The sequence below is a fragment of the Erythranthe guttata genome, chromosome 13 (assembly GCF_056151865.1).
Source record: "Erythranthe guttata isolate IM_541 chromosome 13, IM_541, whole genome shotgun sequence".
NCBI lineage: Eukaryota > Viridiplantae > Streptophyta > Magnoliopsida > Lamiales > Phrymaceae > Erythranthe > Erythranthe guttata.
The window spans coordinates 15,997,061-16,015,590 of record NC_142545.1 but is presented as its reverse complement, the minus strand read 5'-3'; the positions used below and the strand labels follow the sequence as shown (position 1 = coordinate 16,015,590).

At 36.1% G+C, this 18,530-nt stretch overlaps 5 protein-coding genes across 7 annotated transcripts; 3 read left to right on the top strand and 2 right to left on the bottom strand.

Moving 5' to 3' along the window:
* Nucleotides 1-1,146: 1,146 nt before the first annotated feature.
* On the top strand, nt 1,147-2,423 carry LOC105968880 (uncharacterized). Of its 2 annotated transcripts, none has more exons than XM_012993566.2 (2): nt 1,147-2,133; nt 2,239-2,423. In XM_012993566.2, exons 1-2 carry the CDS (start codon nt 1,640-1,642, stop codon nt 2,336-2,338), a joined length of 594 nt encoding a protein of 197 aa, XP_012849020.1. In that variant the 5' UTR covers nt 1,147-1,639; the 3' UTR covers nt 2,339-2,423. The 2 variants fall into 2 exon arrangements, with proteins under 2 accessions (XP_012849020.1, XP_012849021.1); XM_012993567.2 differs by having other exon boundaries at nt 1,147-2,146.
* Nucleotides 2,424-4,487: 2,064 nt separating this feature from the next.
* Nucleotides 4,488-6,983, bottom strand: LOC105968879 (universal stress protein PHOS32). The gene is made up of 2 exons (XM_012993565.2): nt 6,001-6,983; nt 4,488-4,779 (listed from the first exon to the last, which is right to left on the bottom strand). The coding sequence occupies exons 1-2, from the start codon at nt 6,710-6,712 to the stop codon at nt 4,760-4,762; spliced, it is 732 nt and encodes a 243-aa protein (XP_012849019.1). The 5' UTR covers nt 6,713-6,983; the 3' UTR covers nt 4,488-4,759.
* Nucleotides 6,984-7,677: 694 nt separating this feature from the next.
* Nucleotides 7,678-10,678, top strand: LOC105968939 (phosphoinositide binding protein). The gene is made up of 2 exons (XM_012993642.2): nt 7,678-8,127; nt 9,805-10,678. The coding sequence occupies exons 1-2, from the start codon at nt 7,889-7,891 to the stop codon at nt 10,478-10,480; spliced, it is 915 nt and encodes a 304-aa protein (XP_012849096.2). The 5' UTR covers nt 7,678-7,888; the 3' UTR covers nt 10,481-10,678.
* Nucleotides 10,679-11,005: 327 nt separating this feature from the next.
* LOC105968940 (uncharacterized) lies at nt 11,006-12,939 on the top strand. The gene is made up of 5 exons (XM_088811314.1): nt 11,006-11,534; nt 11,932-11,995; nt 12,147-12,311; nt 12,435-12,500; nt 12,623-12,939. Exons 1-5 carry the CDS (start codon nt 11,239-11,241, stop codon nt 12,773-12,775), a joined length of 744 nt encoding a protein of 247 aa, XP_088667440.1. The 5' UTR covers nt 11,006-11,238; the 3' UTR covers nt 12,776-12,939.
* An 889-nt stretch (nt 12,940-13,828) lies between these two features.
* LOC105968456 (putative cyclin-D6-1) lies at nt 13,829-15,567 on the bottom strand. Of its 2 annotated transcripts, none has more exons than XM_012993089.2 (6): nt 15,147-15,567; nt 14,957-15,043; nt 14,750-14,851; nt 14,443-14,656; nt 14,237-14,367; nt 13,829-14,152 (listed from the first exon to the last, which is right to left on the bottom strand). In XM_012993089.2, exons 1-6 carry the CDS (start codon nt 15,318-15,320, stop codon nt 13,913-13,915), a joined length of 948 nt encoding a protein of 315 aa, XP_012848543.2. In that variant the 5' UTR covers nt 15,321-15,567; the 3' UTR covers nt 13,829-13,912. The 2 variants fall into 2 exon arrangements, with proteins under 2 accessions (XP_012848543.2, XP_012848544.2); XM_012993090.2 differs by having other exon boundaries at nt 14,443-14,653.
* Nucleotides 15,568-18,530: the final 2,963 nt, after the last annotated feature.

The following is an 18,530-nucleotide window of genomic DNA, read 5'->3' as shown; positions in this document are numbered from 1 at the left end:
ATCAAGGCATAAAATTCAATGAGATTGCATTATTGCGTGAAAGGGGGCTCATCCACCAACTTGTCATGGGCATGGTTGTATATTATTTTTAACTTTTGTCACCAAATTATTTATTTCATATTAAATATATATTTCTATATATTACATATATAAATTTATTTATGTTTGTTTTAACATATTCATAATATATTCAAATACTTTTAATATTTACACGCTTTACCCAAGTTCTCGATTCTTCATTTTTTTAACACGCAGTGTCTCCATATCTGTTTCCCTGTTTCCGCGTATCGATGTTTATGTGTCCGTGATACATAGTTCCGAATAATTTAGTACGAAAACATTAATCTAATTAAGTGGTATTTCCATCATGCTTTGGGCACATAACATCCAAAAAATGGAGGCATAAAATTCAATGAGATTGCATTATTGCATGAAAGGAGGGCTCATCCACCAAAACTTATCATGGGCATGGTTGTATATTATATTTATTTTTTGTCACCAGATTATTTGTTTCATATATTAAATAAAAATAAACCATGACCCTTGCTATCTTCTCAACCAGAACTTCCTCTGTTTTCATTTTTTATTTCTCTCGTCAAATCCTATATAATTTATTTAAAAAAAAAATATTATTTTATTGGGAAAATGGGTTTGATTGTAGTCTATTTGGGTTGGGTCACCTAGTCAAATATATAATAAAGAAAAACAACTAGACAATGATTAAATATGTAGGCCCAAAATTGAACACGCAGTCGCATCAAAAGGCCCACTAATCCCACTCGTTTGGTTAATGGACAAGGACTCAATTATACCCTTTGCTTTGTTTTATCTCAAAAGTTTATTTGTTTCATTCCCAGTGTTCGAAACGTAAATCGTAAATATGAACTCGTGAAATCTTGTTTGCAGTTTGTTGATGTAGATCATTTTTGTGTCCGATCCACATTAATTTCTTGCGTTGGTTATTCTCTTTTATTAATTATAATTTGTGTCTAAATAAAAATTATAGTTGCAACAGACTACTGTCCTAACAAGTAAATTGTTGTTACAACTATTTTATACGGTGTATGATACGATAAATGGAATGAAATTCATAGACTTTAGGATAAAAACATATCGTTAATTATCTTAAGTATCGTTTACTTGTAAATAGTAGTGGTTAGCACATGCAAAATGGATACATAATATGAAAAAGGCAAAAAAGAAAGAATATTACCTAACTATGGCAACTTACAAAGTATGCAAAGGCCACCAATCTTTACTTCCCAATCCTCCAATCACTTACTTAGATGATGCTCAACATTTTTTCATATTTCACTAATATATAATAATGTCACACACCGTTAATTAAATATTATAAAAACATTAGACTAATAATTTATATTAGAACCCACTCTCTACTGTCTAAAGATTTCATCCCTACAAATCCCATTAAAAGAAAACATTTTTTTTAATATTTTTTTTTTTTAATTCAACTTTCTTATAGAGATCAACTTGCAGTTTCTTTCCCCTGTTTTTGACCTTCCACTCTTTAAAAATTCATCTCCCCTGTTTCAGCCGCAATGCCAGGAAAAAATAAAACCTGTGCTATAAACACAGGTTTCCCTGAGTACTGAAACATAGTACAAACAAATTAAGGAAGATGAAGAAATGTGAGCTGTGTAAGAAGGTAGCAAGAATGTACTGCGAGTCCGACCAAGCAAGTCTGTGCTGGGATTGCGATTCCAGGGTTCACACCGCGAATTTCCTCGTCGGCAAACACACGAGGACTCTGCTTTGCCATTCGTGTCAGTCTCCAACACCGTGGACGGGGTCCGGTCCCAAGCTGGGCCCCACGGTTTCTGTCTGCAACGCCTGTGTCAATGGGCGAGACTCGAACGTAGGCAGAGATAGTGGGCCCGTTAATCGGAACACAGAAGATGATGAAGACGAAGATGAAGATGAAGATGAAGACCAAGATGATGATGAAGATGATGAGGAAAATGGTGTTAGCGTTGATGAAGACGATAGTGAAAATCAAGTTGTGCCGTTGTCGTCTCAGCCTACATCATCTTTTGCTTCCACTTCTTCCGGCAGTGAAGAAGAATCTTCCAGAAGAAGAGATGGGTTTACGACAGCACTTGTCGAAAATTCCAGGTCTCCTTATAATGTATGTATCTCCTTTTTCTTCATCTTCTGCAATAACTGATGTACGCTTTATTTTTTATAGTAATTTTGTTGTTTTCTTTGATCGCTTCTTAGGTTGTCGAAAGGCCGAAAGAGAGTAATCGCTCTCGGAATATCGAATCATGGATGTGGAGATGAGGGACTATTCATCATGTTAGATTTTAATTGTTTTTAACTTATAAACATTATTTAGATATTTCATGTTTAATGTATGTGTAATGTCCGTTTATGTTCGAGTTCGAGTTCCAGTTCATTCTTGATATCACACTGTTTTTTAACTAATCCTCTTAATCCATGATTTGGTTAATAATCACATGTATAACTCAACTTTGATGTGCTTGACTTTGTAATATATGACATGTTAGTCACTTGGCATACAAGATTAGACGAGAGGGTTGACTTTACGTAAGTGGTGTGTGTATAGACAATGGCCATCGTCAAGTTGCTTCGATATTTCTATGGAGGTTGTGTCAGAATGCTCGTGAATACAAGTTTTCCACATATATACATACATGAACTAAACTAAATTAAAATTCCCAAAATTTGTAATGAAATGTAATAATAGGAGACAAGTTGAGTTTTTTCATATGGTGTGCATTTAGTGAGTATTTGATGTGGTGATAGCAACACATAAGAATCCGTGTTTGCTCCAAATTCCATCCCTAACAGTCGCTATCAAACAACACACACTGACTAGTGTCCAGGTTTTTTTTTTCTTTTTTTTTTTAATTTAAAAATAAATAAAACGAAAAGCATTTAAATGGAATCAACTGTGCATGGATCTGGACCTGATGATTTCACATCAGACAGCGAATTCCTGGAAGCTGAATTTCTCACCCTACACGTGTTCGTCCATGGTTTATTTGTACTACTACTTTTGTTTGCATGTAATTAATTAAACCCCCCATTCTAATTAAACATGTTTAACTCAGATAATCTAATGAATCAATTTACAGGATTTCTGAATTCTTGGGGTTTTTTTAGTACTAAAAAATAGCTCTTTGGGGGTGGTGGTGCTGCTGCACTTAACCATTTAAAAAATTGTTACAAACTGAATAATTCCGACATGTACACGTGCCTAACACGAGACCCATAACTCATAATTAAGCACCATCTGCATTATACAAATGACAAGTTGATTTAGATTATATTGCAGTTTATTATTAATGATGGGGTTCAGTGCTGGAGTGAATCCATTATTAGTGGCCATAATTCATTGCCGCTGCATAAAGAGAGAATCAACAAATATTTGGTTGAATAAAAAAATAATATAAAAAGTTGTGGACCAAAATATTCAGGGATGGGATATTAATTTTTTTTAGGGCAAAGTACAGTTTACACCCCTGAACTATAAGGGTTGTACCAGTTTGCCCCCTGAACTATAAAACGTCCCAAATACCCCCCTCGAGTTTATGGTCAACCATTAAATTATTAACACTTTTAATTTAAATGTGCAATTACTTTTCTGCCCTTGGGGGTTTGTTGTAAGAAACTTCATAATTATATAATTAATACGTGTTTTATTTGTCGATTTTGTTATGAATTTGTGACGAAGTAAATTTATGGTTTGCATGATTTTCTTAATTGTGTTTAATTTTTGGATTCAGTATGTTTGCTAATTGTCCTTTTGTTCAATTTTGTGCATTTTTTGTTTATGCCCTTAATTAAATGCATAACTTTGGGGGTGATTTTTGTGCATTATAAGATGTCTTGTACCACGAAGTACAAAAATTTTGTGTTACTCGACATTTTAATAAATTTTAGAAGAAAAAAACAGTGGCCTTTTAGTGGTTAAATAATGAGAAGAAAAACGGAAATACGAGAAAATAAACCCGAAAATATAGAGCAAAAAATATTGACAACATAAAAAAAAAATTCAGTGAAAAAGCTTTAATATATATATATACATATATATATATATATATATATATATATAATTGAATAGAGGGGCAAAGTAGTCACAAAATGTCCAAATGTATAAAAAATAGCTAGAAATTATAAAGTCAAAGTGCCACGTCAGCATTTACAAATAAAATTTAAATATAGGGGGGTTTTGGGACGTTTTGTGGTTCAAGGGGGCAAACTGGTACAACCCCTATAGTTCAGGGGTGTAAACTGTACTTTGCCCTTTTTTTTTATGTTACAAAACCAGCCACTCCCTTATCTTAAGGCAAAGCAAAGGTATTTTTACAAACTTGCTATTAAAATAACCTTAATTCTGAGCAATTTGGCTAATTACACATCTTGCTACATCTAACAGATTCTCAGTGGCGATTTTCGGATGATTCATTTAGTTTTCAATGCAGATATCGGACAATCGTAAATACACACAACGACAGAAATGTGAATAAAACTGGAAGAGTGTATTTGTACAGCGGTTCGAAAAGAGAAGGGAAGAAAAACGGAACTAATCAACAATGGTGATCAATCCAACTCCAAAGTGAAATTAATACAGCAGCCAAAGCACAAATAGAAAGAAAGACTTCGACACAATTTAGCACACGTTCTTTCACATGCTACAACACACATCCATAATTACCATTTCACTCTCTCTTGAAAAAGGAGAAAAAAAAACCGACCTTATCGAGTCATCTGCTCAAGAAGTCTTCTCGACATCTGTATGAGATTAAGACAGCACAAAAAAAATTAATAAGTAAAAGGTAATCACAAAAGGCATAGGTTTGTAATTCTAAAGATGTCACACACATAAGTCACACACGAAACGAAATATCAATGATTAAAAGGAGATAAGAAGGAAGAAATCTGAATCTCTATTTTCTGCCAAATCAGGTGATAATGCCTCTCTCGACAACACAAGCATATACGCACATTTTCAATCGAACACAAGTGTAATATATTAATTTGAGTTCCCATTTAGTGGTTATAAATATGCGTGCAATTTATAGAAGCAGAGCTACATTGTTATGTCAATCTCATTGTCTTAGAATCGTTGGCACAGTTTGGTAAACGATGCCATAGAAATGAAGCAAAGCATACAACTCCCGTACAAGAGAGCATTTAAACCTCAAATCGACATAGTTTCTGGGATCTAATAATACTTTCTTCTGTCATTGTTTTCGGTCAAAATCATTTCTCATGTTAATCCGCAGATGAACGTTCTTGCTTCACTGACCTACTTTGTGTAACTTTGTTCTTCTTCCTCTAAACGAGGTTAATAAATAAATATCGTTTCTTCCACTGTCTCTAGGCAATTAATATGTGTGCAATATTGGTCAAGCTGGGCGAGTATTTCAAAATGTTACAGCAACAGGAGGGGTTACCAGAAAAATGGTAACCAAATTATAAAAAAAAAAAAATCATTTAAAAAAACTAATGTTAGAAACTTATATAAAGGGAGGCAACATACGTAATCGTCCACGATTTACCCGATTAGATGATTGGCCATTGTTGAACAAGAAACTGGATGTAACACACACACACACACACACTAGCCTACTAACTTTCAGCAACGACGTGCATTTCCCTTCAGCTCAACTTACACTGAAACTCAATAGACTTACTAGGAAATTCATGGTGTCTAACTCGCAATCAACCCAACTATCCATGGTGCACTATGTAGTGACAATGTTTATCTCGAGCAAATAAAATCAATAACCCTACATATCAAAGTCACACGAAACTCAACTTCCAAATGAAGCTTATTTTTTTCCTTGATCAAATATTTCATTTTATGCACAAAGTTCGCAAGTCATCCAAACAGATAGAAAATCAAACAAATACGCCTCGAATCCATAATTAAAGAAGAAAAAAAAATCAGCACAAATAACAGTAATCAAAACCTCAAGCAATTCTACACATTCGAAATAATGTTGTTACCTGCATTCTTATCAGAAGCATCAAGAAACAGAGGCTCTTCTTCCTCAGGAACTGTATGCAGCCCCAAAGCATCCTTATCAACCGCCTTTGACGAACCACCGGCCGTACTAGCATCGCCCTCGTCTTTCTCATCCGGAAACCTCACAACCACCACGGGGCAAACACAGTGATGCACGCAGTAATCACTCACACTCCCAAGCCGCCCTTTACTAGTCCTTCTAGAAGCTCCAAACCCTCTGCTCCCCATAATCACAGCACTCAATCCCAGCCGTTCAACCTCCAAGCAGAGCCTCTCCTTCATATCGTGGTCCTTCACGATATGGATCTTGAACGGGATGCTGGCCTCCACCAATGGCTGAGCCAAGTCGTTGGCTTTAGTAGTGGTGAAATTGTCGAAGTCGTCCTCTAGCTTCTGCTGCGACTTCTCATCGGTGGTGTCGACGGAGAGGTCGATGGCGCCCCAATCGGCGCCGTACAGGACGGATGTCGGGCGGACATGTAGGAGTATGACGGCGTCCCCGGGCCGGAGGTAATTTTGGACGGCCCATTTGACGGCGAAGGCGCTCTCGTCGCTGAGATCGACGGCGATCGCGATTTTGCGGTTGGCGCCGGAGGTGGGTGTTCCGGAGGGGAATCGAGGGGAGGCTGGCTGGTGGAGAATCGCGGCGGGTGCACGGTCGTTTCCCGGCCGAGGTTTGTTCGGTGATGCCATGCAGTGAAACTGTGTTGATTGCGCCCTAATTGTGTAATTTTGGGTGGAGATGGATTAGGGTTTTCGAAGATTTGTGGGTGAATAGTTCGATTAGCAAGTCAAATTGAGGGTTTGATGATATGATTTGGTTTCTTCTGCTTACAGGAACAAGGGGAACTGTGTGAAAAACCTCACCCGGTCAGGCTAGGGGCAGGAATCACATGTATCCGGTGTCCGTGTACCCGAGTTTATATTTTTCGCAAGTTGACTTTCTGACTCAGTCAATAAATATGGGTTTAATTCTATTTTGCACCACTGAATATATCTATTTGGCACTTTGTACCCTAATAAATATTTAATAGTAGTTTGCAGTTTGCACCCTTAGAATATAACATTGAATTTCTATAAATTAATGACGACAATTTCTTCTTTATACTCGTATTTTTCAACGAATACAAAATAATCACTTCAAATAACTTGAAAAATATTTTCTTTTTTAGTTCATACTAAATTCTTTTGTCACCAAATTGTCCGAGAAATAGGAAATTTTACTTTAGATAGTAAAAATAAATTTATGCTACCAACAATGGTGATTTTATTTTTCTTTGACTATTAAAAATTTCAATCGATTTGAAGAATATACCGTGTTTCTCAAGGGGTGATTTTATTTTTCTTTAACTATTAAAAATTTCAATCCAGGGTGGGATTTGAATAATATACCGTGTTTCTTAAGGGTACAAATATTTTTAATTTTCTAGGGGTGCAAAATGACAAAATAATGTATTTTGATGGTACAAAGTGAAATTAAGCCACAAATATGTCCTTATCTAAGTAACTAGGTCGAATCAAGTACAAGGGTGCGAAGTAGGAGAAAACTCCCTCTCTGTAGACAGGGACAAAACCATGTTCCACCTTTGACATTAAGACGCTGAAAGCCTATCCACTTCAAGAAGACACGTGCCCCGATATTCCCAAATATTTAATTCACCGCCTGTTACATTCTCAGTATACGGTAAAGGGCAAAAAAGAGAATAACGCCAATCCCCTATGCCCTGTTTGGTAAACCCACTAAAACGAAAATTCAGAAACAAAATCCCTAATACCTAAATTTCGAGTCTTCTTCCCCAGATCCCCAAATTCAATTTCCTCTGCCAAATTTTGAGGGTTTCGTTTCACATCAAAACACAGAGAAGAAAAATGCCTCAGAGACACTCGAAGAACAACAACGATTTAGCATTCTTCACGTACGATGAGAAGAGGAAGCTAGGGTACGGGACGCAGAAGGAGAGATTGGGCAGAGATTCGATTAAACCATTCGACGCTTGTTCTCTCTGCTTGAAGCCTTTCATTGAGCCCATGTCTTGTCTTAAGGGCCATGTTTTCTGCAAAGAATGCATTCTCGAATGCCTTTTGGCTCAAAAGAAAGACATCCATAGGTTCGTTCTTCCCTTCCTCTATTATCTATTTATGTTTGTGAGTACACACTGTGAAATTTAGTTGCGAATTGATCCTAGAAAGTTTATTACTTTGTTAAAATGAAACATAGCTGAATGGAACTTAGCTGAATGAACTTAGATTAATGGGTGGGGCAAATTGTATTTGAGGTATCTGAGTTTCAGTGTTTCATTTAATATCAAACAAGATAAATTGGTTAGCAGAGATTGACCGAGCTACTTAAAGATAACTCTTGATTTCAGGTTGCTTTCTATACGTTGACTTATTAGAGTTTTTCAGTGTTACCATACAATAAGACTCATGGTTGTAGCTTGCAAGTAGTAAACTTCGATTCTGCTTACCTTGCTGTGAATTGGATTATCTCCCAGTCTATTGTTAGTTCTCTCTATTGATGAGTATTTTGTTAGTGTTGTATTTGTAAAATAAACGGACAGATAACTCCAAATCCTCCCTGCAATTTAGGCAAGGGTTGGACTTAGGGCTGGGCATTTGGGATCGGGATTCGGGATCCCGTCCCGTCCCGAACGGAATTTTACTATTTGGGACTAAAACTTCGGGAATTCGGGATTACGGGATTCGGGATTGGGATTATGAACAAATACGGGATCGGTATTAGGGAATTGGTTCAATCCCGATCGGGATATTTTAATCCCGAATTAGGAAAAAAAAGAAAAAAAAAACTAATAAAAATACACACACACACACACACACACACACACACACACACACACACAATATATTGTTTCAACTTATTTTTAAATTTTTAAAATTTTATTTGTTCCAAGTTTTGTGGTAAAAATAAATAAGGCAAGAACAATAGTATGTATATAATATATTTAAGTTGGTTTAGTGTATAAAATAATACTAATGGAAAAAAGATGCAATATTTCTTAGTTTTTAGGCAAAATATGGGAATTCCCGATCCCAATCCCGATTCCCGAAATATTTAGGGATACCGATATAACCGGGATTTAATAGTTTGGGACGGGATTGGGATTTAAAATTTCTATCCCGAATCCCGAAATCCCGATCCCGAAAATCCCGAATTCCCGAAATCCCGTCCCGAACTCACCCCTGACTTGGACTAGTGAAGAATAGGGGCTAATTAGTACCGAAGAAGACTAAGCTAGATTTGGTTACAGTGCTTTTATTTGAAGCATCTTTCTTCGAAATTACATTGGAGAATCATTATTCAATAGTGGGGCATGCACCTCTCCGGCACCCAACATTACTGACTCGATCATGGAAATTATCTTTTATTATCACATTTGGTTTAAGTGAAATTGGAGTTTTGTGATATTTTCCGGGATACTATTTAATGTTCAACAGCTAGTTGGCGAAATTATGGACTCGATATGATCTCGTATGTGGCTGTGCTGTAACTAACCCCTTATGCAGTTGTTGAAATCTTTGGGGTACAATAGCTACCAATTAATAGTCTCGTTTGTTCTTTTTGTCTAGAGTTGGTTTCATGTCTGTTGTCTTGCCGTATATGACTATAGATTAGCGTTTGCGTATTTATTTTCAAATTCACTCAAAGATTACGAATACTAGCTGTCACCTAAATGACAACCCGATTGAAGCATGCCAACTCATGCCTTCCGGTCTCGGTGTACATTATATTGCTCTTATTCTTAACTGAGATTTATAATCTGCAGAAAGCAAGCAGCCCATTCTGCTCAACAGAAGCAAGAAAAAGAGGAAGAAGAGGAGAAGCTAACGCTACAAAAGGCTAGAGAACTCGACGCATTCGATCAACAGAACCACAGTGCAGTACCTCAGTACACTGGTAAGAACTACAACAGAGACAAGAACGGTTTCCAAGGTGCCAACAGTGTAAAAGCCACCTCGTACGAAGAGGAAGCTCTCCGCACCATGAAGGCGTTTTGGCTGCCCTCTGCAACACCCGAAGCTCCTAAAAAAGTGGACGCTCCATCGACCGACACCTGTTGTCCTGAAGGGAGCGAAAAACTCAGGCTGAAGACCCTTTTCCCCATCTCTTTCACAGAGGATAAAACCGAGCAGAAGCGGGCGTGTTCGCTCGACAAGACCTACGTCTGTCCTAGCTGTAAGGTCACCTTAACCAACACTTTGCCACTTGTCGCGTTGAATTCTTGCGGGCATGTTTTCTGTAAGAAGTGCGCGGATAATTTCATGGCGGTGGACAAGGTTTGTCTGGTCTGTGATAGGCCGTGCAAAGAGAGGAATCTTATCAATTTGGCCAAGGGGGGAACTGGTTTTGCAGGCCATGGGGATCATCTTGAAGCAACGGAGTTTAAGCACCTGGGAAGTGGTTCGGGCCTCGGGCTTGTGAGGCCTGCTATGAAAACTTGATCCCTTGATGCAATAGGTTCAGTTTAAAACATTATTATTACCCTCTTTCTGACTGGTTAATGTTGGGTGGTGTGTTTTTTTTCTTTTCTTTTTTAAATCTGTACTATATATATGAAATCAAATCTTATCCAGTCTATATTTCTTATCTAAAACAGACAGGGTATTTTAAGGATTTATGTAATGTGGTTGTCTCTATCAGTTTGCTGATTGCTTTCTTACCACGTGGGATTATTGAATAATTACATATTAATAAAACCTGTCACTGTAAGTCCTCCATAGTTGACCAGCCGAAAGCATGATAATTATGAATTATGATGATGCACCAAACTGATTGCAATAATGCAATAATCATTAACAAGCAATTTAGGTATATTTAGTCATTAACAGCTCACTTGCAATTTTAAATTATTAATTTTCAACTGTCAAAGAAACCCTCGATACACGTGGCATCAGCGATTCCCTCAGCCTCAACATACCGGTTGGCCCCACCGTTACATTAAAGAGGCGCCAACCCGGAGCACAACCATTCTTTTCATTACCTTTATCCCTCACCAGAATCTGCACCATTATCTCGTCCTTATCAATATTATAAATTAAAATACTTACACCCCCCACCCCCACCCCCACCCCCTTCTTCTCTCTCTCTTAAATCTCTATATAATATTTATCATTTATCAATTATCAATTATCAATCACCCCCTGCATATATACACAGAAAAGAAAGAGAGGCAGCGAGCGACCCTTTGTGAATTAATATTATGGCGGTGCCGGAAAAGAGATGTGGTGCAGACACGGCGGCGGCGGAGGAGGAGGAGAGGTTGTTGATGGAGGAGATGACTGTATTGGATTTCGACATGCTCTGCTCAACAGTTGCCATGCAGGCGCACAAGGGTAAATGGGGAAAGTTGAACGGAGTTAATAATAAAGAAGAAGAAGAAGAAGACAATCTTGATTCGGATTATGATTATGGAGGAGGAGGAGTTCATAGAATGTGGGAAGGTGATCTTGTTTATGACTTCTTACAACATCGACCAATCGCTCTTCAATCCACCTGGTATCTATCTATCTAATCCTCATTAAAATATTTTTATTTTACACTGTGTGTATGTAGAGAGAGAGAGAGAGAGAGAGAGAGAGAGAGAGAGAGAGAGAGAGAGAGAGAGAGAGAGAGAGAGAGAGAGAGAGAGAGAGAGAGAGAGTAACTTTTAGCTTGAAATCAACGCTTACTGATGTTTGAAAGTTGCGTATACGAATTTAGTCTTCCTTATGACAATATCTATGTTGATGTTCATAATCTTGCTACCTAGTATTTGTATGATGATTTTAAAAAATCAATTATGGGCTTTTATTTATTTATTATGTTTGACTAAGAATTATATATATCCACCCACTCTTTTTTTTTCAGACATTCAAGTCAATTTGATGATTAATTACATTATCATTTATTGCAGTTGCCCATGTTACAGATTTGGCAAGAATATGAGACGAGCTGGATTTGGTTCTTGTTTGGCCCAGGTAATTTATTAAAATACCTTATTCTCATTCGTTGTAGCCGATTAATTTTGTCTTAATCGATAAGCGTCCGCATAGTCGTATTCGTGCAATTTACTTTATAATTAGTTTAAGCAAGTAATGATTTCTGCATATGGATTAATGAATTGTCCAGGGATTCATTTACTTGGTTCTTGCACTCGTTGCCCTGTTCAGCCTAGTCGCGTTCATCGTTACCAGAAGATGCTATTTTCTGTATCTGTGTATTTCCTTCACTGTCTCAGCTGGTTTATATCTCGGGTACTACCGAATCCAGATTAGAAACAAGTTCAACGTTAAAGTAAGCATTGCACGCACGCACGCACTTATACACAAATGCAATGAATTCAATAACAATTATGCACATCATAATTATTTTATTCGAAGTCCTCAATTAAGGCTGATTCAATATCGATCGATGCAGGGTGGGGAAAGTTCTTTCGACGATTGTGTTTACCATCTCATTTGTCCCTGCTGTACTATATCTCAGGTCTGTGCGTGCCACATGTTAATTTATTTTTACAAATTAACCTGCGAAAAATTAACATCAACTTCTAACTATCGTGTTATGAGGGTTGGATTATTCATTAATGTTTTTCTGAAATGGAGCAGGAGTCGAGGACAATGGAGATGAACAATGTCGAAGATGGGATATGGCATGGCAGAGGAGACAGTGCTATATGCATCGGAAGCAAACCTTTTATTAATGTCTCAACAAAATCTCCAGAATTCACTACCATGCAGAAAATTACCTCAAATAATTAGTGACAGCGCTCGTTTATCAGCCTGAGTGATCATTACGTCTCGTATTTCTGTATCATGTGCTGATATAGTGAATTATCGAAGGGGTCTTGAGTAATTTGCTTTAGCATCCCAATTAATGTAAACTTGTAATTCAACGAGGAAATAATCGACGAGATTCTGTACCATTTCTATTTTTATTATTATTTTGTATCAGTGGCACAACCAACTTATTTATTGCCACTGCTTTCAACTCCACCTCCAACAACTACTTCTCCCCATCTATAAACTCCGCCACCAGACCCCGCTGCGCCGCCGTAGATCCGACCGCACCCCTATCCTGTGCCCTCTTCCCGCTTTCCAGTCCCGCATATTCCCGCGGGCAAAATAGATATGTATTATGTATTCTCTTCTATTTGTTTTCGAGTTCAAATGGATGTCCAACCACTAGAAATTATGATTATTATTAGGCATGTAATTTTCCAATTTATCGCTGGCTTCATTTTAAATCATAAAAACAATATATTGAAGAAATAGTCATTTTTTCTAAATAATAACTCTGAAAAAGCCCACATAGTTTTGTGGATTAGCCCACGTGGCATTGTTAAGGTACTATTGGACTATAGTTAGCCCGCATGTGTTTCTTGCTTCTGTTCCGGCCCATTTGTTCATCTTATCCAACAAAAAGCAAAAAAAAAAAAAAAAAAACAATTGCCTGAATAAGTTAGTTAATTAATTATATATATTGTATTTGTTGCAGAGGTAACATATTTATTGGCGTTGCTTTCAAGCATATTTATTGTGCCCCCCTCGACAGAGATACTACAATCTTTAAGACAACGACGTTTCATTGACGCTTCCTCCCTCCCTCCATTATCCCCCCACGCACCACTGCAAATAATATTATCCTTCCCGGCAAAATTCTTTATCCCTTTCTTTTTTTTAATAGAAAATTAAAAACAAATTTCAAAGTTTTAATTATCTTAATCTTTTTTTTCCCGCTTTGGCTTTAGATACTCCTTAGAAATTTTTTGAACTTATGGAATTTTGTAGTAATTAAATTGTCAGAGCCTTGACTGAAACGAAACTTATGTTTCTGCTTTTTTTTTTGATCTTTTTATAAAGAAACGCTGACTCTGGACTTTTACAAGGCGGCGCTAATTAACACCGCTGAATTTGGGAGATCTGGAAAGTTATACTGTCACATATACTACTACCATTTAACCTCCGCCGCTTAACGCTGTTATCGGTGGTACCTTCCTCGCTTACCGTGCTTGTACCTTGCCAGTCAAATACACTGATCGGCGTCACCGTACCACTCGCCGATGCTTGAACACTACTTTGCTCGTACCCCTCCCTTGTTATCTCCTGCATCGCACCCACGCATTCCAACAATACACCCTGCAATCAAATAAATTTTTTTAGTAACGTAACGCCGTTTGTTATATATATCTCGGCAATTTATTTATATGTAGCAGTGCTTACTCTGTTAACATATTCGGAGGAAGAAATTGCGGCTTCGCAAGAAGAAAACATGAGCGGAGTTAAGCCGTTGACGGCGCAGAGAAGCGCTGAAGCTGATATTATCGAAGGTTTATACTCCAGAAGCTCCATTTCTGCTTAAAAGTTGAAATTAAACACACATTGATTGATGAAGAACGTATTTTTTTAAATAAAATAAAAAAAATTACCGTGTTGAAGATTGAAAATTAGATCTGAAGCTCGGCGGTTGAGGCATTGAGTTAAGGACGAGTCGTCGTCGTCGTCGGTTTTGATAAGAGAGATGAAGTATTGGAGAAACGAGAAAGGAGTGATGGATCGCATACGCCATTGCAGAGTCGAAAGTAAAATCGTCTCCATTCGACGAACCGACTGCGATTCGAACTCAAAACCTTCTTCTCTCTGCTTCAACAACACAAATTGCATAGATATAATTTCAATTCATCATCCCACAGAGTTGTAATTATACAGTGTTGAGATCGTAATTAGTAATTAAACCTGTAAATCGGAGATTGGGAGAGATAAATCGGAGTTTCTCATCTTGGCGGCAAGTGAAAGGCTTGCAACTACCAGAATCTGCGCAATCCATGGCTTTTTCTCCTGATTTATCGTCAAATTAAATCTCGATTAATGAGTAATGTGATAGATAAAACCGTTTTCAGTATCAATTGTTCATCAATCTTAATATCAAAACGCACTAATTACCAGAGTTTGCTGCTTAGAGAGGAAACGGTCGATGTAATTCACAGAGAGATACACCAGAAGCGGATCTAAATTGTACGAGAACTTCGCCTGCAGAGAATTATTTACAGAGAAACAATAATATAAATCAGTTAGCCAATAATAATATAGAATAATTGATTTTATTTAATTTTCAGAGTAGGATGAATTTTACATGAGAAAGGAGAGCGACGGCGCTCCGGCGAATCGAGAATCGCGAATCGGAGGAGTCGAAGGAGAGAAGAGAGGAGGACATGTGGTCGGACTCATTGGAGAAGAGAGACGGAACGGCGTCGTATTGGAGGTCTTCGTAACTCGTCGTCAAAGGATTCTGAAGATCCAGCTCCATTTTCAGAGAGATTCAAGGTAAATAAAAAATAAAAATAATAATCCTTGAACGAATGCTAGACTGTTTATAGAATGTGAGAGAGAGCGAATGCCATTAAAGTTAGAGAGAGAGAACTGTATCAGTAGTAGTATTCAGTATCAAACGTTCAACGCCTCACTCTGGATATTTATTCATTCGTGACGGGAGTCTACGTTTCAATTATCCACAAGATCCAGCAATATTTAAATCCAGTAAAAAAAAAAATAAAGGAGAAAGCAGAAGGTCTAAACAGTAAATACACCAAATCTATAACAAAATAATCATGCCACTAGAATCTAACCTTTTGACTTCCAAATCAATGCTGCAGTAACAGTTTGCCCCAATCAACTATGGCCTATGGGTTATTTTTACCGGTCAAAAGTTACACTCCGTCGTATTTTTATTGTTGATCTAATATACACGAATGTGAATGTGTGCGTATGGTAAAATTTACTCGATATATGTCATCCAATGTAGTACAATATGAAGTATAAACACCGGTGAAATACATAGGTAATTTATATATAATCAAACACATTTGTGTATGGATATTTATACACATTTATGACATAATATAACTTGCTTATCTAATCAAGAAATCGATATCAAACTCCTAAATTTTGTTACAAAATATATTATTTAATATTAAATTCTCAATAAACATATATACACAAAACAAAATTGTTTGAACAATGGAATTGAATTGGTTGATGCAAAAAAATAACATTACAGGGAGGTGTCACGTGATTCATGTACACAAGGAATTGATTCAAATGCCAGCGAAGAGCCAGTCCCATGTTTCTGGAATTTCTCTTCTAATCACTAATTGAGCCACTTTATTTTTTTAATTTTTTTTTCCAGATTTTATCAATTATTGAATAATTTCTACACATATTTGTCACACACGTGACGTGACTGCATTAATTGGTACATTTTTTTGTATCAGTGCATTAATTGGTCTTGTTGATACACATTTCGCAATTCTCCTCGATACATTATTGTTTTGAAGGTAAATTATTTATTTAATTATTAAATCAAACATTTATGTTCCTGTCCTTCCAATATATGTACAGTTTTGGACAATTGCTTTTCAAAAAAAATCATGCATCTTATTTAATTTTACTCACTCACATGTGATCTTAGATTTAAATATGTAATATATTTAATTAGAATAATCTGTTTTAAAGTATATGGTTATTACTTTCTTTCACCATGCTTGTTACTGAATCACATCTAGATAAGTTAAAAGGACAATTGTAAATTAATAAAGTAAATGCATGCAGCTTTTTCATTGACCAGATGCTTCTTACATATATATACTCCAAAACACATGACCATAAAAACTCATACATATGACCTCAAAATAATTGTTTTAACTTTTAACTATATTGGTTGATCGAATATTGGCTCTATATATATATATAATACAGTCAAGCTAATTAATTGTTTTAACCATAAACGGTAGTCAGGTATATAATTTTCCTAACTCCATCAAATTAAAGAAACAATTCCAGTTTAATATACAAGTAGATATTATATATATATATATGTTCGAGATCAAATTTTACCTATATATAGATCCCAAATTCTAAGCACGCATTTTTCATTTAGGCCTCGTTTGGTTGGCAAGATCAGATTAGCCAAGATAAGATTAAATAATCTAATGAAATCCAATTATTTTATTGGAGCTTTGAACGTAAAAAAAAAAACTCATTACAAGACGAGATAAGCCAAGATAAGGAAAGATGAGCCCTGACTATATAATTTTTGCGGGTCGACCCCGCAATTTATTGGGGATACCAAACATCAAATTAAATCCAACTATTTAGTTAATCATGGATTATATATCTTGGCAACCAAACGAGGCCTTACTGTACATATATAATGATCTCTATATATATTATCAAGTTTTTGGCAGACTTTCTTTTTCAAGATTTGGAAGACAGACTTATAAACAATTTGGACTACTTTATACCAAAGAGCAACTTACTTTTATTAGTGTTATATACAGCAATGATATTGCCTCATGAACAAGCAACGTATATATTTTATTATATATACACACTCTGATTTATTATTTTGCGTTACGTTCAATATATATATATATATATATATATATATATATATATATATATATATATATATATATATTTGATATTGAATGAAGGGGGTATTGATTATTTTATAAGGAATTTATGGGCTTTTTTCATTGATAAAAGAGAAAGCCTCTGGGGCTCATTATAAATTAAAATTCCCACTACAACACGACAATTATAACTTTCACTTTATTCTTTCTTACTTATGCTTTCTTCTTTTTAATTTCACGATATTATATAATATAAATATTTTTCTTACGATAATTATAATTATTTATATATGTATAGCATAAATGTTAGTAGTGAAAAATAGATAGAATGATTGAAATGCAGAGGCATGCATGCATGCATGCTTAATATTGTATGAGTAGATGGATATTGACGCACGCCATTCACCCCATGCACACAGCACCATCATTTCTTCTTCTCAGTACTACTATCCCATTCTGTGGACCCCACTCCCCCCTTCTACACTTTGACTAAGTCAATCAATCCAATGTTCAATATAATAATAATTGAGATATATATTGTATTGGGCCCGGTTTGATGTTAAAGTTTTAGGCCCAATAGAATAAATTCATAATTGGGCCTGAACAAGATACAGCCCCCAACTTTGTGAATTTCCAACTTATGCACTCCGTTTTTTTTTTTTTTTTTTTTTGGGCCTAGTAAACTAGAAAAAAACTCGACGCCAAATCATCCTTATAAATACCCCTGGAGACATAAAAGTACCATATTATCCCTAACTAAATAAACTCGACGCAAAATCATTCTTCGGGTTTGTCTCCAAAATTTCTTCTGATAAGGCGTGCGTTTTACGTGGCGAAGACGTAATTATCGCAATCGTGAAAGGCAAGCAAACAACTTGCTGTTTTGAAACTGATTATGAAAGGGCATTTTAGGTACTTCAAGTGGACGAGAGAGGATGTCAAATTTAGAAGAAGAAAAAAACGTGAAATAGTATCACCTAATGATGTAATTTCCTTTATAGTTAGTTCAAAATACTTCTCTAATGAGGGGTCCATCAATTAATCCTAATAACAATTCAGTCATGTAAAATATATAATGTTACGAATATATTCATTAACATTATCAG